At 43.3% G+C, this 25,856-nt stretch overlaps 4 protein-coding genes and 1 long non-coding RNA gene across 14 annotated transcripts in view; 3 read left to right on the forward strand and 2 right to left on the reverse strand.

Moving 5' to 3' along the window:
* The window catches only part of LOC108026632 (kazrin), a 41,901-nt gene extending 41,557 nt beyond the window's left edge, over positions 1 to 344 (reverse strand). For 6 of the 8 annotated variants that reach the window (XM_050887726.1, XM_050887727.1, XM_044092071.2 and 3 more), the window contains exon 1: positions 18 to 344. The gene's annotated coding sequence lies outside the window, so the exon portion shown is untranslated. The remainder of the gene's footprint in view (positions 1 to 17) is intronic. The other 2 variants (XM_044092073.2, XM_050887729.1) reach the window with 2 other exon arrangements.
* Positions 345 to 3,667: 3,323 nt separating this feature from the next.
* On the forward strand, positions 3,668 to 7,250 carry LOC108026839 (RNA polymerase-associated protein Rtf1). The gene is made up of 4 exons (XM_044092097.2): positions 3,668 to 3,974; positions 4,094 to 5,054; positions 5,117 to 6,301; positions 6,363 to 7,250. The coding sequence occupies exons 1-4, from the start codon at positions 3,894 to 3,896 to the stop codon at positions 6,464 to 6,466; spliced, it is 2,331 nt and encodes a 776-aa protein (XP_043948032.1). The 5' UTR covers positions 3,668 to 3,893; the 3' UTR covers positions 6,467 to 7,250.
* A 1,378-nt stretch (positions 7,251 to 8,628) lies between these two features.
* Positions 8,629 to 12,061, forward strand: LOC108026535 (neurotrimin). Its single transcript, XM_017097482.2, has 5 exons — positions 8,629 to 8,941; positions 10,035 to 10,514; positions 10,782 to 11,294; positions 11,625 to 11,759; positions 11,831 to 12,061. Exons 1-5 carry the CDS (start codon positions 8,764 to 8,766, stop codon positions 12,025 to 12,027), a joined length of 1,503 nt encoding a protein of 500 aa, XP_016952971.1. The 5' UTR covers positions 8,629 to 8,763; the 3' UTR covers positions 12,028 to 12,061.
* On the reverse strand, positions 10,694 to 11,396 carry LOC127011031 (uncharacterized). Its single transcript, XR_007764046.1, has 2 exons — positions 11,342 to 11,396; positions 10,694 to 11,288 (listed from the first exon to the last, which is right to left on the reverse strand). It is a non-coding gene; the product is annotated as an uncharacterized LOC127011031 (long non-coding RNA).
* A 1,691-nt stretch (positions 12,062 to 13,752) lies between the features above and the next one.
* Positions 13,753 to 25,817, forward strand: LOC108026658 (lachesin). 3 transcript variants are annotated; one of them, XM_017097696.1, is made up of 7 exons: positions 13,753 to 13,862; positions 17,150 to 17,295; positions 22,182 to 22,382; positions 22,442 to 22,764; positions 22,853 to 23,410; positions 24,201 to 24,405; positions 24,470 to 25,817. In XM_017097696.1, exons 2-7 carry the CDS (start codon positions 17,232 to 17,234, stop codon positions 24,619 to 24,621), a joined length of 1,503 nt encoding a protein of 500 aa, XP_016953185.1. In that variant the 5' UTR covers positions 13,753 to 13,862; positions 17,150 to 17,231; the 3' UTR covers positions 24,622 to 25,817. The 3 variants fall into 3 exon arrangements, with proteins under 3 accessions (XP_016953185.1, XP_016953186.1, XP_050744077.1); XM_017097697.1 differs by having other exon boundaries at positions 13,819 to 13,862; positions 17,171 to 17,295; XM_050888120.1 differs by lacking the exon at positions 13,753 to 13,862 and having other exon boundaries at positions 16,580 to 17,295.
* Positions 25,818 to 25,856: the final 39 nt, after the last annotated feature.

A 25,856-nucleotide genomic window follows, 5' to 3' on the forward strand; every position in this document is an offset into this window, starting at 1 on the left:
CACCCACCCCTCCTCACCTCTTTCGCTATGTGAGGCTGAATGCTCGACGGGCCACTTTTTATTGGATTTTCCTCTTGTTTTCTTTTTCCTCTTTTCGTGAGATTTTCGCACCACAAAAACACTGAGCCGACACACTTGTGTTAAATATTTTCTTCCTCGGCTATTTGCGTTTAGTATTTTATGGGCTTTTTGGTTGCAACCCCCGTCTGCACTCCACTCGAAAGCACTAGGCGACACGGCACCGGACACTACACTACACTATGCTACGGTGGACCGCTGGTCTCAAGCTGGCGTTTACCGTTACTCGCTCCGCACTCGCGAGCTTCTTCCGTTGGACTGGCGAAAAAGAGGAAAAAACACAACGCACACGCACACTGCGAGATGAAAACTCACAGAGGAACTCTGCCAGTTTTTACAGCAAGGTGAGCCGAGCTTTGAATGCCGCTCTCGCTCTCTGCTCACTCCGCCTCTCTCCGGCCTGTTCACTCCCTCTCTTACCACTTTTGGCAAAACAGCCGGCGCAACAAAAACGCAACGCCAACGCAACAGCGCCGCCGGCCGAGAGCTTTCAACCCAAAAATGGCAAAACAAAGCGGAAGGCGCGTCGGCGGCCATGGCCAACCCCCTTGGGCGTTCGCTCTCTCTCGCTCTCTCCCGCTCTCAGTCCAGCCGCCCACCCTCTCTCGCTCTGCTGCGCATGCCCCAAAGCCGAGCTTCAAAGCTCCGGAGCGGCACTTCGGGGGTGGATCGTCGGGGGTTGGGTGGTTAATGCGAAAGCCAGCTACAGGGGTCGCTCGGAAAGCGGTTTGTCGCACACAATCTGCAGATCAACGATTAATGGGGAAAGAAATGTTTGCAGGATTTACAAAACGTAGAGGTTTCTACGAAAACATTAACTGTTTTCAAAATAAATTAGGGGTAGCTAAAGAAACATCTTAAATATATTTCGCTTCACTTTCTTGTTCATATGTTTTAAGTCAATATTTCTATACTTGTTTTGGGGAACAATAAAACGTTCTTAATTTTATTTAAGAAATTAAGTTTATATCAAAGTATACCCAAGAAATTACACAATAACCTTGTTAAAAGGGTAGATGCGCACTTCAAGAGGATTTTCTTTTTAAATTTTTATATTTAAATGAACCGAAAATTAAAATAAATGATAGTACTATACCGAATGTGCTCTCATAATAAACACATAACAATAAAGTCTATTAAAGATTGTAAACCTCTTAGTTCTGACCTTTTATGTCATTATCTTGGAAGCCTCCCCTTGGAGATCCCACTGTAGAGGAGTTTGGGGTGGGCGGTGGCATCGAGTGGGCTGTTTTCATGAGCTGTCGCAGAATGTGCACTTTGTTGAATGTGCAATGGGCGTCCTCATGCCGCTGTTATTGTTGCTACAACTGCTGCTGCTGCTGCTGCTGCTGCTACTGCAAATTGCCTCGCAGCATTTAAGGCGAATTATGAAAGTCTATATGTGGGTGCGTTTTCCACCCTCCGCCCCGAAAAAACCGCCCTTCCCACCCCTTTTCCGCATTGCCCTCGCAGTTTTCGCCCGCCGGCAACCAGAACTTAGGGAAAACGCGCTCGAGGGACCTGAAAACGCCTGCATTTTAATTAATATTGATTGTAAGTTATTTTCTGTGGGGGCGGCAGGTGTGGTTTTAATTTAGTTTTCAAAATGTGTTTCTGCGCGGGCCGCAAACAAGCACATAACCCACTTTCCAGTGTGCAGATAAATGTTTGCCCATTACAGGGTACACAAAGTCAGCACGCCCTTCCGCGAATCGGTATCATGCAAATTGGGGGGATGATGCAGATGGGGCTGCCGAATTTGCATTTCAATTCTGCAGTCGCCGGCTTCCCCACTCCCGTTCTGTTTACCTTGCCCGAACAGCTCGCTTTATTTTTTCAGCTCGGCTCTGCTTTAAGTGTGATTCAGTGTTGCGCTCGACAGCGCGGCAAAATGTGCACGTGCTGCATCAGCCGCAAGGCATTCCCCGGGGCGAAATGGAAGGAGGTGTTTGAGGTCCTGTCCTGTCCCGTCCGATCTGAAAAAGTGCTCCAAGAAGTCGGGCTCGAGTTTAAAAGCACCGATTATTGATAGGATCTGGGGTGCTCACACACTTCCACTGATATATATTCACAATGAAAATAAACGGATGGGTTTCCGGAAAACATGCTAAATTTAACTGTTTTTAACCTTTTATACCCTAACAGAAGGTATTTCGATATTTAGAACTGCTTTCCTTAAGGCACGAATCGCATACAAACATCTATGGACTCGGGACATTAATGTAAATATCCATGGGTAGCTTACCGTCTAGCCTTCAATATAAGCTAATAGGTATTTTCAAGGAAAAGTTTTGGACCTTTCTAAATAATAATCTAGGACCATATTATGGTTGAATTAAAAAAACAAGAAAGCAAGTTAACTTCGGCAAGCCGAAGTTTGTATACCCTTTCAGTTATAAGAAATAATCAACTTTAGTAAATAATTTTTTCATATTATTTTCCCACTAATTTCCCTATTGTTCCTATGACAGCTATATGATAAGTCGTCCGATTTTGATAAAATTTAATTCAAAATTCAGAACTAATTAAAATATTTTATTTCCAAGCTAAGCATGTCATATGTCAAAAAGCACCAAAGCTATAATTTGTTATTTATTATTTGCCCACCAATTTTCCGATATGACAGCTATTTGACATAGTCTTCAGATTTTGATAAAATTAACGATATGTTATTTCCAAGCTTAGAAGGTTATAAGTTAAAAAACACCGAAGATATAATTTTAGTTTAATTTTTTCCTTGATAGTTCCTATGGGAGCTATTAGATATAGTTCTCCGATCCGGCTGGTTCCGACTTATATACTACCTGCAATAGAAAGAAGACTTTTGGGAAAGTTTCAGCCCGATAGCTTCAAAACTGAGAGACTATTTTGCGGAGAAACGGACAGACAGACGGACAGACGGACATGGCTAGATCGACTCGTCTAGTGACGCTGATCAAGAATATATATACTTTATGGGGTCGGAAACGTTTCCTTCACTGCGTTGCAAACTTCTTACTGAAATTATTATACCCTCTGGAAGGGTATAAAAATAGCCAATAAAAAAAAATTAATCAGGATTTGACCAAAAAAAAATAATTACATATTATGCAAAAATGATTATATCCAAAGGCAAGGGTACTAAACTTGTGACTACCACCTTAAATTTGGGGCATCAGGCAAGCAATATAATATATTATTGTAATAGTGGTCAGAAATATTTACCCTATTTTAATAAGGTTTAAAACCGTAAAAACGAAAAGGGCAATAAAAGATCTGATTGCCAAAGCTAGCTCTCGTTCTCGTTGAATTTTATGCTTATTTAAGGTCTGAAATGATTTTAAATCTATTCCGAACATATTTTTCTGGCCCTTTAGAAAAAAAAAATATATATGTATACATTTTGTCGATCAATTTCCCATAGTATTATAGTTCAAAATTTTATTTTGTTGTCCTTAAATAACGTGCGAACGTTTCGTAGTTCAAACGGCTGTGTAGATCCCTAAGTACAACTTTTTTGGACGTAGTGTACTAATTCTGGGAACACTTGTATTTTATAAAGAATACTTCGGTTTGTCTTACGAACTTCAAAAAGTCTTGTTATACCGTTGATACCAAATTTTTGGCGCCCTTTTGTTGCCAGCTGCCTTCGATAACTTCCGATAGACCGTACGATTTTTTGTGACATCCCTGGTTCGGAGGGAACAAAGCCAAAACATCGATGAACCGATAGCCAGCTATCGCATTCACCTGCCATCTCCAACCGCACGCACTACATTTTTTCGTATTTTATTTGGTTAAATTTTATTCCCAACTTCAGGCCAGCAAAACGAGCGATGGGCAAACGGCGGACGCAATCCCTGATCGACTCCAACTCCAGCGATAGCGACAGCGAGTCTGAGACCAATCTGGAATCGGTGAGTGGGGAAAAATTAGATCGAATTCCTGGTCCGCACCCCTTTCTCCATATTGCGATGTAACGAAAATCAATGCGGATGGGTGTCTGAAAATATATATTTTACTTAATCGTACCCAGGACCTGATGTCGCTGGCCAAGAAGCGCAAGAAGCCCCAAACGGCGGCCAAGTCGAGCTCCCGCTCCGACTCCGACTCCGACTGGGCCAACAATAAAGCCGGAGCCCCCGCCTCCAAGAAGAAGAAGCGCCAGAAGGCCAGCAGGGACTCCAGTTCCTCGGAGTCCAATTGGGACGACGACAGCCAGGATGAGGAGCAGCCGGCCAGGCAAAGCCCAGCGCAGGCCCAACAGGAGCAAAAGGCCCCGGAACAAGCGAGTCAGCCCGCCCATCTCAGCGAACAGGAGGAGGGCGAGGTCTCTGACAGCGATTCCGACAAGTCCAAGTCCAACTCCTCCTCTTCCGGATCCGATTCCTCTAGCTCTTCGTCCTCCAGCTCCGATTCAGAGTTCGACGACGGTTTTGACGATGACCTCATGGGCGACGAGGAGGATCGAAGGCGACTCAATGCCCTGTCCGAAAAAGAGCGCGAAACTGAGATCTACAAGCGAATTGAGCAGCGCGAGTTCATGCGGACGCGCTGGGAAATAGAGCGGAAGCTGAAGCTAGCCAGGCGGGGCGAAAAGAACCAGGAGAAGTCCAAGAACAAAGGGGAACGGGCCAAGAAGAAGAAGGAGAAGCGTGAAAAGAAGGCGAAAAAAGCCCGGGCAGCACAGGCGGCCGCACCACCACAGACTTCTGCGTCCACGCTGACGGTTGCAGAACTCAAACCCAGTGGCGAAGTGCGGTCAGCGAGTCCCTTGTCCTCGCCCGCCCTCAGTCGAGATGTGGCTTCCACATCGGCGGCAGTAGCCAGCATTCTGCCCGATGATCAGGCAGCCGCCGCTGGGGTCTCCGATTACTTCGACCACAAGGAGCGATCCAAGGAGCGCAAGAAGAATGTGGAGGCCAACAAGACAGACGACAAGAGAAGCAACGCCATGGCCTTGCTAAAAGCCAAGCGAGAGGGCAAGGCCAAAAGAGGTAAGCTATTTAATTTTAATGGATTTCAACAACGTGCTTACATCATTTTTACCACACTTTAGAGGAAGAGGAAGCCAAGCGCCTGGCTGAACGAGATCGCGATGATGACAAGGAGGAACTGGAGAGCGTCTCTGGCTGCAAATCAGCCGTCAAGCTGAAAGCCTCTGAGATTTACTCAGACGACTCGGGCAGCAGCGACTGGGATGAGGATGAGAAGCCCACGGGAAAGCGGTCGCGCTCCAACAGCAGCAAGGCCACCAGTGAATCTGAGGACGATGAAAAGGTCCCACAGCGGCCCGTTTTCATTACCACTCGCGAGGATCTAAACAAGCTGCGCCTATCGCGCTACAAAATGGAGCGTTTCGTGAACTTGCCCATATTCGAAAGCACCGTGCTCAACTGCTTCGTGCGGATCAGCATCGGAAACAATGGTCAGAAACCCGTGTATCGGGTGGCAGAGATTGTGGGCGTGGTGGAGACGGGGAAGATCTACAGTCTGGGCACCACGCGTACCAACCGCGGTCTGAGACTTAAACACGGAGCCCATGAACGGGTGTTTCGGCTGGAGTTCATTTCGAACCAGGAGTTTACCGAGAGCGAGTTTAACAAGTGGAACGAAATGTGCCAGCAGGGGCACGTCCAGATGCCCACTATCGACCTAATCGCCATCAAGCAAAACGACATCAAGAAGGCGCTGAACTACGAGTTCAAGGACGAGGATGTGGACAAGATAGTAGAGGAAAAGAACCGCTTCCGCAACAGACCCACCAATTATGCAATGAAAAAGACCTGCCTGATGAAGGAGCGCGATGCGGCCATGTTGCGGGGCGACTACGATATTGCACAGGATCTGGGCCAGCAGATCGACGAGCTGGAGAACCGGGCCTCCGAGCTGGACAAGAGGAGGTCACACACCCTGAATCTTATCTCCTACATCAATGATCGGAACCGTAAGAAGAACGTTGAGGATGCCGAGAAGGCTATTCTAGAAGAGGCTCGTGCCAACAAGGGTCTCAAGATATCGGACCCCTTCACACGTCGGATCACCCAGCCACGCATGGGTTTCAAGGGTGCCAAGAAGGACGATGATGACATGCAGCTGGCACCACTTCCACCGCCGCCCCCGGGCAAAAAGAGGCCGAACGAAGCGGGTACTTCGAGCTCGAGCACCAAGCCAACGGACTCCAAGGATTTCAGCCTGTACTCACTGCACGACTTTGACATCGACTTGGATGTGCCGCTGCCGGGTAAGTTTTATTAGTTTTTGTAGTGAAATAATTTTCTCAATCTACTGTCATTTCCTTCCAGTTAGTACGAATTCAGTACCCAAACCGGCCAGCAAACCTGCTGAGACAGTATCCAAGCGTTCGCTGAACCTGGAAGACTACAAGAAGAAGCGGGGCCTCATCTAGAAATCGATATCGGTGGTCTACACATTTTGACAAAGCTTCACATGTTTACGTCCTAGTTTAGCGTAGTGCCCAAATGACTACAGCAAAATGTTGCTAATGCCACAACGACTCACCCAACTTAAGGAGCAAGAAAACGGAAAACGATGGGCAGATCCCTCGGCAAATAGTTACAGTTTATAATTGTATTAAGGTTGATACACAGGGTTGATAAGATCGGGCGAAGCGGATGAATTTCCATTGCGACAAAACTAAATGTCCTAATCCAGGATACTCCCCCTGTTTGTGTTTGTTCGGTATCTCCTTTACTATTCAATTTTTAGGAAAATTATAAAAGCAGCATAACAAAGAACAGCAGCAATATCGAACATTTAGAATTCTTATGCAGATAGGGACTCATTAAGTAAAAAATATAGATTGACAGAGTTCTGTTGTATCTTTGATAGTTTTTAAGTTGAAAATTGTATTACGAAAATAGATATACCCCAACCCAGCCCAGCCCCATTAATATCGACGAGATGTTCAATAAATTAACAACTAACATAATTTATACAGAATTAGTTTACAGCAATCACTCAATTGTTTACTCAGGCATATGGCAAAATGTAGGGAGATTCCAGGGAGAAGTGTAAAACAGGCTGATTAAATGGGATACGAGCACACATTCTAAAGAGCATGTATCCGTTGGTTGTAAGCGTTCAATGATGTTTAAGCTTTAGCCGACAGCATTCATATACTTAATTATACGCATAAATAATAATTTATAATAAAGAGAATTACCGTAAAATGCAGGTGAAATTTAAATGGTTTGGTTAAGGACGTACGGTTCACTTTAACAAGCAAATGACTTTTTATTGCTAACTAACTATTAACTATTGTCAGTATAAATATTTGATTTTTCTGGCGCCATTTCCAACTTCAGACTTCTCTTGGGTTATCTGAAGTTCGCGCCATTTGGCTCTTTTTAATTGGTTTGCAGTGTGTTTGCGCAGCTGCTGACTCCCCTCATGTTCTCACCAAATTAATTCAATTAATTCGATGAAATTGTCTTTTAATTGAACATGATCGCGTTTCGCGTTGTTTCGTCAGAGAGAAAAACATGTTAACAGATCTGCAAATAAACTCGTATATAGACCGCGTGAAAGATCTTCATCTTGCTCTGCAATGAATACATATAGGATGTTAATTTGAAGCAAACTTGAATTGATTGTTCTATAATGCACTTCCGCTGAGTATTTCCAGAGTTGGTTACTTCTGTCTTTTCGGGAACCTCGCCGCCCGAACATATTGTTCCCAAACGGTGAATGTGACTGATCCGATCACAATGATGACGATGTGGACGAGGATGTGGATGGGGGAGACATTGTGGCACAATGGCATTTTATCTCGGAATATGCAACGGCAGCACGTTCTCTGAAGCGGAGAGTGTAATAGATCAGCGGCGGAATCTCGATTCTGAATCCGAAAACTACCGATGCGTGGCCCATGCAAATGTTCTTGCAGCGGCTTCGGTGTGGGTGCATCCCACAGATACTCAGTGCTGCACGGAGAAAAACGCAGATCGTTATCAGTTTTAAATTAGCAGGTCAATTGACTCTTAAGAACTGAATGAAATAGTCTTTCCTTACCAAAAGTAAAGGTATTGGTTATAAATTATTGATATTCTAGTACTACAAATATTTTTAACAAAACGCAAAAACCTGTAATGCGAATTAACGTATACCACCTTTGTCCACAAAATATTATTATGATTTTTGCTGGCATCAAGAGAATTTAATATTAAACTAAAAAGTTCTTTAAAAATTAAACCTTATAACTTATAAAATATTTTCCAATTTTAATTTTGAATGGAAAAGTTCTCAAATAGCTCTAGATGATATCGTGCTGAATGCAACAATCATGATTATCTTCTATGATTTTTCTCTCTGTGTACGCATGTGGGAGAATACAAATCCCCTTGGTGGCGACTAATCAACCGGCATCGCATGCCTTATACACAAGTGCTGGGTGCTGGGTGCTGTCCGGCAACGGCTTCTTCATCGTCGCCCCGGACTCGGGCATCTTCCGTTGTCCGCCCCTCGGGGCTCCACTGTAGATGTACACATGTGTGGTGGTGCAGTGTGTGCGGCTCAGGGGACACTGGCTTCGCAGCCAGCTCAAGCGATCAGTTCAAAGTTGACTTCGTCGCGGACCACAGCGGACCGTTCTAATTCCGACACGCGACCGTGAATTATAGAATTACCAAATCACAGTATAATTCAATTAAAAAGAATATAGGCAATAACAGAAGTAAAGCTAAAATGCAACCTTATAAGTGTTCGGTTTTGAGGTGTTTATTCGTGGCTTTGATCCTTGGCCAAGTGCAAGCCGAGTTGGATTTTAACAACGATCTGGACAACAGCCAAAAGTTCAAGAGTATACCTACCACGGTGAAAACCTACGAGAACGACACTGTCCAGCTGCCTTGCACCCTAAGGAGTAAGTGATTAATTAATAAAAGTTTTTAAAATAAAGTTACGCATCCTAGTGCATATTGCGGGGATTTCTGGCGATTAGCCCGCTTTTGGGGCCTTGAAACAGCCACCAGCAGCAATTGGCCATAACAATGAGATTTAATTCGATTGAAGAAATGAACACACAATGGGGCAAATGAAGGTATTATCCGACAATAATAGAGCCCTGGCGGAGAAAGTCCAGAAACGGATTCTATTAATTGAGCGTTAAACACACTTAGCGGCGCATTCAAGTCGCGGAGGAAGAACCCTCCCGAGACATATAGTTAACTGACCAATTAAAGGATTATTGACAGAAGCAATTAGGTTTTGAAAGGGTTTACAAGATTACAGAAGAGTTACACAAACTTTAATAGTGGGAAGCCCTACACAGAAATGCGTCACCACCACAAATAGTACAAACATTTGGAGGTCCAAGTTTTTGCCTTTGTACTTGCCTACTTCAACACTCGTTCTGCCAGAAAAACCAAATTTGGAAATCTTTGTAGAAGCTTTAAAATACGTTTTTTAGCAGTTAAAAATTGCTATTAAGATTCAGTCTGTTCCAGGAATGAGTCTCGATTATATCATATGTATTCCATTGTAGTTAAATAAAGTTAAATAAAGTTAAATAAGTAAGTCAACTAAAATAACTTAGGATAAATAGTTTGAGTCCTAGCTCGATAAATTAAACTACAAACTATTCCAAACTTATTCTTTAAAATAAAATAGTTTTTTAGTTGCGAAATTTAATGTTGCTGACCGATGCTTTTAGCTTGGACCTCGAGAGGAACCTCAATTTTATTCAGTATTATTCATCCACGCAGAATTGTCCTTAGAATCCTTAGCTAAACAGAAAAAATAGAATTATGGAGGTAAATATTTCAATGTTTGGCCCTTATATATATTTCCTTTGAAGATATTAAAAAGTATTGTAAGTAAAATGTTTTTTTTTAACATTTTTGTGATTTTGTTTAGTCAATGAAATTTAAAAACAATCTATTTTGGTTCTTACAATAAAAAAAAAACACTTTTAATAAAAATAAATCTCTAATTTGGTTAACCTTATATCGAACCAGCTCCCTTTCGTTATGTCCGGTGGCATCGAGACGACGTCGCCCTGGTGGATTCGAGACACCCGGAGATGCCAAAGCCGGATCGCGTAATGCTCTGGCCCAATGGAAGCCTACAGGTGGCCAACGTTCAGGCCAGTGACACCGGCGATTACTACTGCGAGATGAACTCGGACTCGGGTCATGTGGTGCAGCAGCATGCCATAGAGGTGCAAATGGCGCCTCAGGTGCGCATTGAGCCCTCGGATCTCACGGAGCAGCGGATCGGAGCCACCATTGAGGTGGTGTGCGAGGCCCAAGGAGTTCCGCAGCCGCTGATCACCTGGCGGTTGAACGGGAATGTCCTGCAGCCACACAGAAGCTCGGGTAACCGCCAAAGCCTCGTCCTGGACATCAAGTCGAGGAACCAGGCGGGCCTCATAGAGTGCGTGGCCAGCAACGGAGTGGGCGAGGCAGCGGTGGCCAATGTGTATCTTCACGTTCTGTGTGAGTTGATAATTATAAGATGATAAATGTTAAACTCGGAAATACATTTTTCTTAAAAAGAAAATGTTTGTTCGTTTCATACATACTATAAAAGTGACTGGTACATACAGAGATTTATATAAGATTTTTACTTACGTCATCAATAATATGTTGATATACAAAAATGTTAACTGAACAAATTTCCTTAATTTGCTTATAATATATTACGGTTCCTGTAAAATACTTATAAAATCAAAAGCAATAACAAACCCTCCTCGCACTCCACAGTTTCCCCCGAGGTGGTCATTCCCCAGCCGGTGGTGTACACCAAGCTGGGCTCCCGTGCTCATCTGGAGTGCATTGTGGAGGCGGCACCAGCGGCAGCGGTCAAGTGGTTCCACCACGGACTGCCGGTGGCCCTGGGAGCCCACTCCACCAGTCACGAATCGGAGCTGCAGATGAACCGCTCGGTGGACCATTACGTAAACGCCGTGCGCCACACGCTGGTGGTGAAGACCGTCCGGAATGCGGATATGGGGCAGTACGAGTGTCGGGCCAGCAACGCGATATCCCTAAAGACCGGAAGCATCGAGCTGACTGGCCGCCCGATGCCCTGCCTCTTCAAGATCAACCCGGGGACCCAGAGCTCCACGTCGCACGTTCTCGTTTGGCAGACGGAGAGCCTGCTGCCCATCATGGAGTTCAAGCTCAAGTTCCGGCAGATTCCGTCGAACAATGTCACCCGCCAGATCAGGACCAACTGGACGGAGCTCACGATCCCTCAGGCTCAGGCCTCTAATGGTAAGGAAGAATTATAAGTTTAGGCTTTAAATAGTAGGAAAAGTTACCGCTTATATTTGGTGTGTGTATTGTATTTAGATGGATAGATAAAGCAAAGCAAGGTATCCGTCCAATGTTTAACCCCAAGAAAAATAAAATTAATTTTAACTAAATGAATATGAAAATCATATTTTGTTCAAATTCAACTAAACACTTATATAAGTGATGATATAATTAAGACCTCCATAAAAATACGATAAACAAGAACTAGAACTTTTCTTGAAGATTACGAATTGACATTTAATATCTGTGACATTTAAGTATTAAGTTATTTTTCTCTTTTATCGCCAGGACTTATCTACATCACCACATACACCCTACATGGCCTTCAGCCCGCCAGTCTGTATGAAGTTTCTGTTCTGGCCAGAAATAGTTTTGGCTGGAGTGACAATAGCAAAATCGTTCGATTTGCCACAGGTGGAGAAGGTACACGAATATAAATAACAAATATAATTTTAATTGATTTCTATTTCCTTTTAAAATGTTAATTTTTTCAGTTGAACTACCCAATTACTCGACGGAATCGGAGCTCCAGGACGACTTAACCGATGAGGACTTCCAGAACGAAATTACGCAAAGATCGGATGTTCTGTCGGCGAGCATGATGTTCAACTCGGGCTCAGTTTATGGCCACGAAGTCAGTGTCTTAATTTATTCCATGTGTCTTATTAAACTTTTACTCTCGATAAGCTAGACTTGCATATAAAATACATTACATTTTTACCAAACTCGATGTCTACGCACCACTAATGGAAACTTTTTATGAATTCGTGTGAAAAGATGTCTCAGGTCGTAAGTGATTCACGTTCAGATTTGATCAATTGAATCATACTTCCGGAAAATACATTTCTAGATAGGGTGGATGTTTATCATGGTAAACAAAGATAATTTTTAAGATTATTTGTGAGTATAAGCTAAATTTATCTTCGTCCGTAAGTGATTAATATTCATTGGTGTATTTTAATAGGGCCTTTGTTGCAAAGGTATTCCGATGATTTTTTTTTAAATTTTGAGGTTTTTATACCCTTGCAGAGGTTATAATGATTTCAGTCAGAAGTTTGCAACGCAGTGAAGGAGACGTTTCCGACCCCATAAAGTATATATATTCTTGTCCAGCGAAACAAGACGAGTCGATCTAGCGATGTCCGTCTGGCCGCCTGTCCGTCCGTTTCTACGCAAACTAGTCTCTCAGTTATTAAGCTATCGGTCTGAAACATTCCCAAAAGTCTTCTTTCCATTGCAGGTAGTATATAAGTCGAAACCAGCCGGATCGGACAACTATATCTTATAGCTCCCATAGGAACTATCGGGGAAAAAATTTAAAAAAAAATTATATCTTTCGTGTTTTTTAACATATATCTTTCTAAGCTTGGATATAAGATTTTTAAATTAGTTCTGAATTTCGAATTACATTTTATCAAAATCGGACGTCTATATCATATAGCTCCCATAGGAACAATCGGAAAATTTGTGGTAAGATAATATAGAAAAAATATATCTTCCGTGTTTTTTAACTTATAACCTCCTACGCTTGGAAATAACACTTTTATTTAGTTTTGAATTTCGAATAAAAATTTTATTAAAATCGGACGACTATATCAAATAGCTGTCATAGCAACGATCGGATAATTGTTGGGAAATAATGTGAAACAAATTATAGCTTTGGGGATTTTTGACATATTATCTTATAATATTGGGAATATAATTTTTTATATTTTTAAGAGTTTCGAATTCAATTAAATAAAAATCGGACTACCCTAACAATATATATATCTTTAAAAAAATGGTCTAGAAGGAATGAAATAATTTTTTTTCAATATTACTGAAGCCAGCAAAATATCACATGGTTGATTACACGATTGATAATTTCTCACAACTGCAAGGGTATACAAACTTCGGCTTGCCGAAGCTAACTTCCTTTCTTGTTTGTATTGTAACATTATATTTTTGTCTCTACATTTTACTTTACCTTCCAAAATTCAAACCCATATTTTTCCTCAAGTTTCATTATAGCCAATAAAAAAAAATGGCAGTACTTATCAAATTAATCGTATGTACATGTTACACCTATCGAGAAAACTATGAGCTTATAATTCGTAAAGTTTCGAATTGGGGAACCAGTGCCAAAATAAACCTTCGCGACCTCCAGTGCGTATCTGCTATATCTATAAGCTCTTCAGAATCGAACGACCCTTGCCACTTCTTTCAGGGTATTTTTAGCGTAGGGCTTCTTTGAACTTCAATTGGCAGTGACATTGCGGGCAGCTAACGCATCTTTCAGGCACCAAAGACGAGACCCAGGCCCAAGACCACGTCCCAGAGAGAGGCCCTCTCCACAGCTCTGCACCCCTCCGTCTGCAGAGCGGAATAGACTGTTATCTGAGGGCCCCAGTGCGGTGGAGAGAAGCGACGAGCTGTTCCGTTTGCCAGCCGTTCCCAGCGCTTTTGGCATCCACAGCACGCGCTCGACTTTCAGTTCTCGTTTGAACAGCCTCGCGTTCGGTTCTCCACGAAGCCCCAGCGCAAAAGGTGCCCCTCCATCTCCAACTGAACCAATACCTCTATTGCTGCTCTCCGCAAGCCCTGGGCTTGGGCCAATTACCGCCAGCTGTAAACGTTTGCATGCGACCTGGCTAAAACGTGAAAAAATCACTCAGAAAATGGCGTGCGGGCGAAAGCGGTGGCAACGCGCAAGTGTTAAACGTAATTCGTACAAAATCGGGAAAAACAAAAGGGGAGAAGAGGAAACCACTTTTGTAACGCTTCAGCCGAAATTCATCTCGTCGGTATCTGGGGACCAGGCATCGGCCGAAACCAGTTTTCCTCCTCTAGGCTCTCTGGGCAAAATAAATACGAAACAAAATAACAATCTTCAGCGCGCACCGCGTCGCATCCGTTCTGTAACTGCGGCCCTGAGACGCCGAACTTAAAGATTGTGTGACTTAGGCTTCGGGCCAAGTCGACAGGCGATGATTCATAGTAATGGGCCACGAACAAGGAAATATGGCCAGCAGATGTGCTCCACATCTTCACTTTTATCCTGCTCCTCGGGAGCCCATTTGGCAGAAATTCAAATTCGGTTTCGGCTGCGATTCTTCGCTCTTGCCCGCGTCTTCGCTGGCAGAATCTTCGCTGCACATTCTATAAATATAAATATGTAAAATAGCTGTCGCTGTGCCGGCATCGAAAGTACACCAAACAACAAGAAATGGCAAGGGAGATGGTCAAACGAAAGCGAAACTGCACGGAAAGCGCTGGGAAGAAGGGAAATCGAGGCAGGGGAATGCGGGGCACCAGCTGCTGCGAGGGGGAGGGGGAAATGCAAACAAAAACTCTGAATGGAAAACCATTTTCTATACTTGTTTCTATTTACACTAGAGTAGGCAAAAAACCGGGAAGAAAACAGAAAAGTTTTTGGGTTCCGTTCGGGACCACGATCCCCAAAAAGCATTCTACGGACGGAAGACAGCTGCATCTGCGGCCCCTCCACATCCTCGCACACAAGTGCACCCGGGTGTGTGCGCCCGTGTGTGTAAACTTTGAGCGCAATGTAAATAAACAAAGCGCCAAAGACAAAAACAACAAAAATAAAGGCATTGATTTAAAGAGAACGGACTGAAGATAGGGCCCAACAAGAAATGGAAGATGGTTTCCTCACCAAACCGAAGCCTAGGATTCCCTACAAAGTGTAGTAAACTTATTGGAACCGTTTTCATATAATACCATGTACCCTTACAATTTGTGTCCAATTATACTTAAAAATAACAAAGCTATTCAGTTTTCCAGTACTTTTTATACATAGAAACAATTAGACATAATTGCCCCCGATATGGGTAATTAATCTGCGAAAATATGAAAACGACGATCGCTTAGGCTGACAAAATAATTACAAACACACCTAATGGGATCTTAGCATTATAAAACTCTCTAGAAGTGTATACAAAAGAAAAACAACCCAGTTTGCACCTTCCCTTTGGCTTGATTTTATAATTGATAAACAGAGTCGAGGGGCGGTAAAAGCAGTTTAGTGATAGTTAAAGGGGCTTTCGACGACGTAGGTGTCAACGAGTGTTAGAACACCTAGCAACACATGTGGTCATTTATCTGAGGTGTTGTCTGTTCGGATGACACCCCATAAAATAGTGGCTGGGAAAAACTCCGTTACACAAGTAAGTGCGGAAAATGTGACTCGTTAGGGAGCTATTATTCAGCGATGCCAAGTGAGGCAGGGATAATAAAGAAACTCAACGTACATACTACAAGCATATGTAAAGGCAGAATCTTTTTATTAAATTTAAATATATGATGAATATGCGCTTTTCTCAGAATACTCACATTAAATACTTAAATTCCCATTCCTCTGTGTAAACAGTAATAAACAATCCTTTAACGCAATACTTACAACCAAATTAGCTCAATTGAATGAATGATTTTACCGATCAAATAAACCAGTTTTTGAGCACCAGTTTATTTTTAACTAATTAACATTTCAACATAAAATGTATATGTACTACAAACCACATTTTTTTCGTCTTAACTTTAAGATTCTGGTAAAGTTTTCTAACTTAAATGTAATAATAAATGTTACTTTTCGTTAAAGTAGCTTTTAAACAGGGAATAGCCTAGTCGGTTGTTTGACGCGTAAGCATTGCAACATTTTCAAATTTTTTGTGAATGCATCAGCGATGGATTATGATCATCAGGCATTGCAAAATTGTTTGTTTTATGAGTCGGGCGCATAAACAACTATAGTACGCAGATTGCAGTTTGTTCGTATGAGTGGCTAAGCCATTGCAAACGGCTTTTATATCAACATCCCGAATTTTGTCGATTGGTGTATTTTTGTGTGCATTTTCTATATCGGCTTTTCGGGCTGTACAGTTTTTCGCATTTGCACATTAATTTATTTATATGCATAAACATTTGCATGCTATTCGACTTGGCACACCCTGACCCAATACTCCCCTCGAGAGCCCCCACTTCGACCCAGTTTAGTGACCGGCTGGCATTGAGTCAGTCCCAAAGAGAAATATACAGTCTAACTTCCTTAGAGCTAAGCAATCCAACGTTTAAAAATATGAATATATAAAAATTAGCCATTTAAAGAAAAAAATGCTAAATTTACCTGTTCTTAAATCTTAAATCTTTTATTTTAAAGATTTTTGCAAAGATTAATATTCCTATAAATAATTTTTTGTAAATATTAAAACTAAGTAAATTAACTTTAAAAAAGAAAAATCCAGTTTTTTGAAATAGAACGTTTTATATTACCCGTGTTAAAATATCACTTTGGATTGTTAGGTAGTCTTTGCAATAAGGTTAGCCCAGGAGAACTTCTACTGTACCGAGAGAGAGGGACTCGATGCGAGCTGTAAATTAGCCAGCGACAGCAGTGGCAAAAACTCGCGAACGGCGACTTTTCGCATAGAGATCATAATATCTTCAAGATACAACTTATCGACGGAGAGCAAATTGCGACAAGATACAACTCACGGCTTGCATAACGCGGTCAGCCGAGTGAGCAATGTTCACGGATCGGTCGAATATTTTCTTTACACCGCTGCCGTGTGTTTTTTGTGGCAAAATAATTCGTTTGTAGTCCGCCGTTTTCCCTGCATTTTGCCCAAGCCAATTAGAAGTTTCCGGTCTGCGGCGCTACTTGCATACAAAATCCACGAAAAAACGACAAGCGAAATTAAGAAGTCATAAGACCAAAAAAATGCCAAACGTTTTTCGGCGGCCTTTGCGGCTCCTTTCGGGAGTACCATAATGGGCCTAGCGAATTAATTAAGTACCAACCCCCGTATTAATTGCAGTTAACGACCTACCTCCGACAGCTCCGAACCAAATTCAATTCGATAGACAAACGCACCAAACCCAGCCAGAAAACCAATCATCATGATCAGAGCGAGAGATTCGACGGGGCTGCTGCTCATTATTCTGCTAATTGGACCACTGTGCGGTAAGTCAAGGACCCAATCTAATGGTCTATAAAAACAGAGCATTCGAAACAACACTATCTGATTTGATTGCCACCGAGGTGGTTTTATCGAGAGCTTCGAAGGGGGCAGTTCCAAGAAAACCTCCGCGTTGAAAGTTGGAGAGAGCTGTAATGAATGTGTAATATTTTTATGGCTGCTGTAAAGATAAGAGATTGGAAAGTGCAGCAGAAGAAGCAACGATGGTCTTCGGATTCTCGGGATCTCAAATAAGGTTAAGCTTCTTATGGGGTTGTTGAGATATGTAATTTATGAACAACTAAACAAACAAGCCACAGATGTTATGATTTCTTTCTGTGCCAATAAGGGACTTTTTCTATTATTGTATCTTCTCTTTCAAATATTCCTCTAAACTGGCTTTTCCGGAAGTGCATATGAAGTCAATACGGTGACTTCTTCAGGGCTCAAAGAGCTTACGTAATTTCCCTGAAACTGTGAATTACCGGGTGCCATACAGAAATAAGTATGATCAAGTCAGCCTAGATATGACGCTCGCGCTCACATATGTCGCATAGCCATGCCCGTACTCCCGAGAAAGCTCCAGATAGCTTGGCTATTCTTCTGTAGGTATAGAGGTGTGTGCCACGTGTGTGCGCCTTATCTTTTGCGTAAATTGGGCCCATACCGGGGCGTGTAGGTGTAGGTGCCAGTGGAAAAAAGCATATCTTATCGTGGGGAGAGCGGCAAACACTTATCTCGCTCGGAAAGTTAAGTTTCATTCGCTTTCGGAATTATGGCGCAAATTGCCGATAACGAATAACATTCCATTTCACGTAGCTCGGAAACTCTTCGTCGCCCATGGGCCTCAATACCTTCCCACTCCCTCAACACTTTCCCCTTTTACCATTTTACCATCACTTTTTCCGGGTGCCATGTGTTCTGGAACACGAATAAAAAAGAATGTGTACCAACGAGTAGGATAAATATTTGCCATGCACGAACGCTGTGCAAAGAATGGCATTTTGATGCTGAATATTTGCTCGCAAACTTCTTCTTGTGTGGGTGAAACGCCCCCGGAATTTCAAATGTAATCAGATGTCCCAGAGCATAGGCCATTATATGTATTTCAATACCTATACATACATATATTTTTAATTAACAATGAATTTCGGCCAATTTTAGCCTTCAGATAAGGCGGTGTATAAAAAGAGAACCATTAAAAACAAACTGAAACGCACATACTGCTGGAAACTTGCCGCTTTGGCCTCATGTGTGTTAAAATTCTATCTGCTGAAAAACATGCAAGCTGTTTGGCCTACTAAAACAACTTGCCCAAGTCAATTTGTACAATATTTCATAATACTCCCAGCGACCAAAGAACAATATTTGTGTGTCTGTCTTAAATTCTTGTTCGCTTTTCAGTTGCAAAACTGAAGTTGATAAGGTCTTGGCCCTAATGGGAATTCGGCTTGCTTATGGCCAGCAACAAGTCAAGGTCTCCCTGGGCTATAATAAAATAGTGTTCCTGGAATTGGGGATCAAGTGTTTGCTTTACATAGCATGCATATATGCATAAGTGCCTGGCTGACTTTTGGGGGTTTTGTTCGGTCTTTTCCGACAAACACCGAAACGAAAATGATCAAATTACGCATTCGCAGGCGTCCGCAACGATCGTTTCCAAAAATAAAGATCGCATAATAAATCAATGATTGGTTCAATCAAAATGTTCCACGGGGTGTGGATGGAATGCCCCACCCGAGAGTTCCCAAAGGCGGGAAGTCGATTTGCCGATTCAATTGATTTCAGTTTAATTTTCCATTTATTATGTGTTTGTCTCCCCGCATCTGTTTTTTGGCGCTCATTTTGTGTCTATGCAAATTCGTGGAATAGAATTATGTATACAGTGGGACTGGGCACATTAAAGGTTGCGGAAAAATTCTTTGATCTGTTTTGCTAGGATATAAAATATTTTAATTTATTTAGTACATTTTCCACACTGAAAAACTATTTTGATGAAGAGTATTTTAGAAGAATTAAATATCAAATTACATTCAGCAAAAAAAAATTGGAGAGAATAAAGGGTTGCCGAGTTCCAAAAACATTTTTATAATAAATTATTTTAATTTTTTGAAACGACATTTTACCAAGGAAGTTTGAACTCGAATGTATCTTTAAATAAAACAAGAACCACAAGGAAACGTTCGCTATAAGAAACTTGCCTGCACATCTTCAAAGTTTGGCCTCTCCTCTCGTTTGGAACTCACCCAGTTCCCATTTCCCATGCCCAGAACTGGGCACTTTTACGACCCCCGTCACAATCTGACTGCTCCATCGACTTAGACATGACATGTCGATTAAGGAATGTTCCCCTCCTCAGTCGACTCGGCAAAATCTGGCGCTGCTTCCTTTCGAGATTTCGAAAATTATGTGCATTTAGGATTGGCAAGCGGCGAGTAGTTGCCAGCATTTATTTATACACATTTCATTGAGTCAGCAGACTTGGGCGAGGATGTCTATGTGGGCCACTGTGGATTTGTTTACTTATGCACTGACCTCATAACTCATGCCCGTCCGTATGAGATCTCCCATACGACTGACCACATGAGGGATCTGGAAGGCGAAGCAGCAAAGTGATCATGAAATCGCAATCAGACCGCCTGCCATCGAAAATCTTGAGCTGAATCTTGAATGGGAGTTATCAATGGTGCGTCGAGACCGACAGACCTGTCCGACCTTCCTGATACCAGTGGAGTGTTAAGTGTAATATACAATCGACTGGCGCCTAGTCTCAGGAAAACTCGTAAATGAGGCTACATACTAAACATACAAAAATATTTCCATGGAATCTGGGGCAAAGTAATGAAGAAGTATAATTGCATTCCCAAGGAAATAGCGAAGGCAATTCCAAGTAAAGTTTTTAACAAGTCCGTTAAATTATTATAGGGTGCTTAAAAACTTTACAGTCCGATTTTAATTATCTTGCTGATTTTTTTTATTCACAAATATTTAAAAACGTTGTTTATGGATTTATAACTTAACTATTTCTATCCTATATTGAATCCTTTTCAAACTTTAAACTCAAAAAGTTAGAACAAGAATATATATTGACATGTTGAAATTCAATCAGAGAACAAGAAACCCCACTTTTCTCTAGGCATCTTACATTTTAAAGCCAGAAAGTAATGTCAAAGTTTTGATGTTTCCCTTGCTGCTTTGAACATGACTTCATCCGCCAAGGAATGCAAAGTCATCAAAGTTGGCCTCAGGAATCGAGTGGATTGCGACAAATTCCCTGGGAGGTCCCAATGCCAATGCAGGCCACAAATGGCCATTGTGTACAACATTGAACTCGAGTTGGAAGACAAAGGAGTGCCAGGACAAGAGAGTCTGGAACACAAACTGGCGCCGCGACATCCTGTCGCCATTGTTCCACTTAGACCGATTGCACTGGGAGTCGGAGGGAAATGGGTACTGGGACAGGGGACTGGGGACTGGGGTCTGAGCACATCATCCATACGGATGAACTTAAGCCGAGTGGTTGTTGATGTTGCTGGGGAGCTGTTTTTATTTGCAACCCCCAACATCCCACCATCCCGCCAGCATCGATCCAAGGACAACGCTCGCCCAGGGGGCTGGATGACGCATGTGGGCCCCGACCACCCAGCCTTCCGACTGACTCTTGGCGCTGACCTACTTGCAGACAACGTGCGTGGAGTCGCCGTCCACTCTCGGGAAGCCCGTGTTGCCATGGCCCGTAACCTTGACACGGGCCGAAGACTGCATTAGTCGGCGGCCAGCTTCCCCAATCCCAATCCCAAGACCAAACCAGATCGTTGAAGGTCCCCAGCTGCTCTTGGCCAGCCACTATTCCGAGCCGTGCCATCCGAGCCAAGTGGCCCATTCCATAAATGGGGCGTCTGACTGCGCGGCTGAGCGGATGTGAGGAGGGGCCATTGGATAAGATAGCTGGCTCCGACTTTGGATCGAGCGTGTCTGCCCGAAAAGCTTTTATCGACCAGTGATAACGAGTTAAGGCGACTTGCGTAATCCCGACAATATCCATCATGGCCTTATGCGTCGGTCATGATGAAGTTGGTCGTGAGTCACTCGCTCTTGGCCGTTAGATGACAAGTCAGTTACACTCCGCGTATGGCATGCAAATTGCTAGGCTAATACATAAAAATCGCGGTTCAACAAAATTACTCATCGCATTTGCATAAATTCGTACCTTTCGTTCTGGCCAAGTCATAATACAAATAGAGAGAGCAATAAAGATTGCTAGGCCCAAACTCCCTGACTGTACCTGACTCCATGGTCTGCGGTGGTTTACCCAGGGCTTAAGATATATCTTCTCGTATCTAGTTTTTTATTTGCCTGCGGATTTATTACTGCGGCAATGGTAATGGAACCCTTTGAGGTATACTCTTGGGGGCTTTTTTGATCAGTTCTTTGCATAACCTGCAGTGACTACGCCAAACAGTAATTACTGATTAACTGTTAGTATCTGCAAATACGCGTTGCAGTATCTCCCCTAGTTCCTGCTGAAAACTCATTCCGTTTCATTTCCGTTTTCCCACTCTCAAACGAGTTCTTTGTGCTGCGACCCCTTGATTGGAAGCAGAAGTGGCTGCATAAGTTGTTTGATTTCTATCTGCTCCAATTAGTCTGGAACCACTTAGGGTGGGTTACTCACTGGTGCACCTTGTCCAAGCCAAAACTAATGGCGCTGTGATCTCACATTCGTCAGATACATATGGTATAATATGGGAGTGATAGATATTTTCTGCAATTCGAACTGTCTCATCAGTTGACTACGAGATGCCCATAATAGCCATACCGAAGTGGTATAACTTATATATACAAAAATTTTATGGACCAATATACTAATTAATATAATTTCTTTTTTCAGTGTATTGTCAGTCTGACTACGGCTACCAGGACGATGACTACGAGTATGGTGATGACATCAATGATGACGGCCAAGTTATCGATGTAACGAAGGACAAGGCTGCTCAGTTGGCGCCGCCATACTTTGAAGAGCCCGATCTGAGGATCGAGGCCAAGCCAGGAGATAATGTGGTACTCAACTGTGATGCACGGAACTTCCAGAGTAAGTAGTTTCCAATGCTAGCACGTATCTGTGATAAGTGGTGTTTTTCGTCCTCCCAGTCAGCAATGCCGTAATGTGGTACAAAAACCGGACAATCATCGCTAATGGCCAGAACCCCATCAGCCAGCGCGTGGAGGCCATGTTGAACAACTCGATTCTCCTGAAGAACGTGACGCCGCAGGACGCGGATGATTACTACTGTGAAATACTGCCCCAGAGGGTTCGACAGCACACGGCACTGCGGGTGGGCGCCCGGCTGTCGATCCTCTGCGACGATCGCGACATTACGGATCGATCGCAGACGTTCAGGCAGGGCGACCACCACAAGCTCGAGTGTCGAACGTATCTGCCCGGCAACCCCACTATCAAGTGGTCCTTTAATGTATGTTTTCTCCTCGTAGTCCCCGCATTATCACTCTTTCCTCATCCCTGGGATCCCCCAAACAATTTCCCCCCCGAACTTCTTACAGGATCTCCATGGAAGGCCGTCGGACGTCGACAACCAGAACGGGGTGATCATTTTGGACAACGTAGATGAGAGGAATGCCGGAGACTACCAGTGCCTGGCCGACGACGGCAGTCGCCATCCACCCCATGGCACGGTTCACATCGATGTCCAGTACAGCCCCATCGTCTCCACCCATCGCCACAACGTGAACACGGAGAAGGGCGCCTCCGCCGAACTGTATTGCAATTACCGGGCCAACCCAATCGGCAGGAGCTACTTCATCAAGGACGGCAAGACGCTGCAGCTCTCCGACAAGTACTCCATCAAGGACTCGGTGCACCAGGAGCACAATCGCACCACCCTGATCGTCCGGGAAGTGGCGGACAGCGATGTGGGCGAGTACCTGTGCCAGGTGGAGAATGCCATCGGGTCCAACGAGGTGAAGGTGCACGTCAGCTACTTGCCGGAGACCCCGCAGTTTGAGGACGAGACGGTGGAAGGCAACCAGGTCACGCTGCACTGGCTGGTCAGGAGCCGGCAGCCCCTCTCCGAGGCCATGCTGGATTACCAACTAACTGGGGTACGTTAACTAGGAATGGGAACGCTTTTTAAGAACTTGGTATTCCAAAAAGGAGAGAAAAGGTTCTCTTTCAACCTAGCAGTTTTTTATTGTTCGAAATACTACTGTCGGCAAAGAGGATAAGATATTTGAACACTGTTTTGTCTCTTTTATTATTTATTACCTATTTCTGCGAAAAAAAAACATGAAGAAAACCTAATTTAAAAACTAGAAAGAATGCACTACAAGGTGCGAAAAGCTTCTGGCTAATTTTCTTTTCAATAGAACTCCTGTAGCGCCACCTAGCGCATTCTCGCGCCACCAAGCCTATGTCACCGACTAGTGGCGCCCCTAGCGGGCCCTGCTTCTTACTGGTTTGCAATCTCAATTGACTTTGCAAAATATTGAGCGTATTTGGTTGTAACTCTATAATAAATAGACCGTTTAAAAATATTATAAAATGTGGACGCTAAACTTAGACCTTAAATCTTCAAGCCAAATCCCAGAATTCCAGCTCCTATAGTTTCCGAGATCTCAGCCCTTATACGGACAAATGGACAAACGGACATGACCAGATCGACTAGATTAGCTGTGAACCTGATCAAAAATATGGGATTAATTGATTCGAAACGTTTTCGTTTACCTATTACATACTTTCCGACGTATCTAGTGAAACCTTTTAGTCAATGAGTAAAGGGTACAACTATACTGTTGAGGGCTAATCTACATAAATGGTTTCTAGTCATAAAAATTATATTCGCCCCATACGCTCAAGCTTATTTGTAGCTAATCCCAATCTCCTAACTTTCAGTCCCTCCACTGGAGCACCGTTTCAGTACTGCAGACACATCGCCACAACAGCACGGAGAACATCTGGAAGATCACTCATCAGCTGGAGTTGCAGCGAGGGTTGTGGCATGCCCGCGTCAAGACGAAGAACACCCATGGGTGGTCCCACTTCTCGAACGACCACATCATCGAAATCCGGGAGGGTTCCGAGATCGAGAAAGATGAAGGTGCGTACTGCCCTGCAGAAACGTAATAGGTCTGAAAATCTAAAGTTTCCCACTTCACCCCCAGAGTTGGACCTGTCCGACAAGCCGGAACTGCCTCCGGATGAGATCGTGCAGGCTGGCATCGGTCCAGTGGCCCGAGGAGCTGCGTCAGCACTCCAGCAGCACAGTTTAGGGGCAATCCTGCTGGCCGCCCTCCTGCTGCGAATCCGCCTCTAAGGGGGAGTGCATTCAGACCGAGATGTGTAGATACGTATTTCCGGATTACTCAGCTATCGATGGCATCGGAGCGATAGCGAACGCACATGGAAACCGAAACTAAAGTATTCTAAGCTATACAAATGCTAATGCGCGACCGCAGGCTTGGGTCAATGTTAATGTTAATGCTATAGTACACGCTGGAGCGATCACCACTGAAACATTTGTGCCAAGCAAGGGACTCGGAGAGCGATGTCTAACGTTAATTTAGTTTAGTTGAAGTCAGAGGAGCGACGATCGGTTTAAAACCGCCAGAAAGGATCAGTTCGATTAACCTTAGCTGTAATATTTATTTGTTTTGTCTGCATGTGAGTCTTGGCACCCGAACCGAGAGCGAATTCAAAATAGGTCCATCAGGGAAGAATTTCCTACTGGGTCAGGAGTCCAGTAGCTCCCCGAGCGATGGCGTAGAGTAGCGAATATTGGGTAAGGTTCAAGTGACTTTAGGATTGCAATACTTATAATATTTTTGTACATCCCAGCGTACTTACGAACACATCTGTGTCACTGAATCAGAGGGGAACCGGGAGGGATCTATCGAACGGCCCGTAAATTATTTTATAAACTAGACCAAAGCTTAGACATACATATGTGTACCTACCACACCATACATATGAACTTATTTTTACGAGACTACGCCACATCAACTGAATGGAACAGAACGATTCAAAATATACAAATCAAACGAGCGATCGCATATGTACCTATGCTTAGGAGATACTGAAGAAGTCTGGGGGAGCCATATACATATACACTATATTGGGTACTGTTGATAATCGGGTTTGGCTTTACTTTTCGTCCTTGATTCTGCTACAATACCTGAGGAATATCGCCATAACACGCTCCAACATCGTGAGTGTATATATTTTATATGTATTTTATTTAAGAATCATAACACTAGAGCTGATCAATAATCGTGCCAATCGAAGCAATCTGGCGAAACCAATTGCTCGCTAAACCGAATCAAACGACTCAAAAATAAAGTTCCATAAACAAAGTTTTGACGAGGACCTGATTTCGAATGCCGACCTTTAAGCATATACACATATACAGAATCAAATATATAGAGGGGACTACTTAAGGCCAGTGTCTTACTTGAATATTGTAATTTTCGTTGAGTACATGATAAGTAAGCAAATAAAAGTAAACTAAACGAACTTCGGGAGGGTTTTCGTGGGGGGATTGAGCAGTGGTTT

The sequence above is a fragment of the Drosophila biarmipes genome, chromosome 2R (assembly GCF_025231255.1).
Source record: "Drosophila biarmipes strain raj3 chromosome 2R, RU_DBia_V1.1, whole genome shotgun sequence".
Classification (NCBI taxonomy): Eukaryota; Metazoa; Arthropoda; class Insecta; order Diptera; family Drosophilidae; genus Drosophila; species Drosophila biarmipes.

What these genes read in the sequence shown, in the direction of transcription:
- LOC108026535 (XM_017097482.2), top strand. Translation starts at nt 8,764, where the DNA reads ATGCAACCTTATAAGTGTTCGGTTTTGAGGTGTTTATTCGTGGCTTTG. An exon ending in TGTGTATCTTCACGTTCTGT is followed by an intron (nt 10,515 to 10,781) that starts GTGAGTTGATAA and finishes CGCACTCCACAG; the next exon opens with TTTCCCCCGAGGTGGTCATT. An exon ending in TCAGGCTCAGGCCTCTAATG is followed by an intron (nt 11,295 to 11,624) that starts GTAAGGAAGAAT and finishes TTTTATCGCCAG; the next exon opens with GACTTATCTACATCACCACA.
- LOC108026839 (XM_044092097.2), top strand. Translation starts at nt 3,894, where the DNA reads ATGGGCAAACGGCGGACGCAATCCCTGATCGACTCCAACTCCAGCGAT. An exon ending in AGAGGGCAAGGCCAAAAGAG is followed by an intron (nt 5,055 to 5,116) that starts GTAAGCTATTTA and finishes ACCACACTTTAG; the next exon opens with AGGAAGAGGAAGCCAAGCGC. An exon ending in CTTGGATGTGCCGCTGCCGG is followed by an intron (nt 6,302 to 6,362) that starts GTAAGTTTTATT and finishes ATTTCCTTCCAG; the next exon opens with TTAGTACGAATTCAGTACCC.
- LOC108026658 (XM_017097696.1), top strand. Translation starts at nt 17,232, where the DNA reads ATGATCAGAGCGAGAGATTCGACGGGGCTGCTGCTCATTATTCTGCTA. An exon ending in TGATGCACGGAACTTCCAGA is followed by an intron (nt 22,383 to 22,441) that starts GTAAGTAGTTTC and finishes TCGTCCTCCCAG; the next exon opens with TCAGCAATGCCGTAATGTGG. An exon ending in CGAGATCGAGAAAGATGAAG is followed by an intron (nt 24,406 to 24,469) that starts GTGCGTACTGCC and finishes CTTCACCCCCAG; the next exon opens with AGTTGGACCTGTCCGACAAG.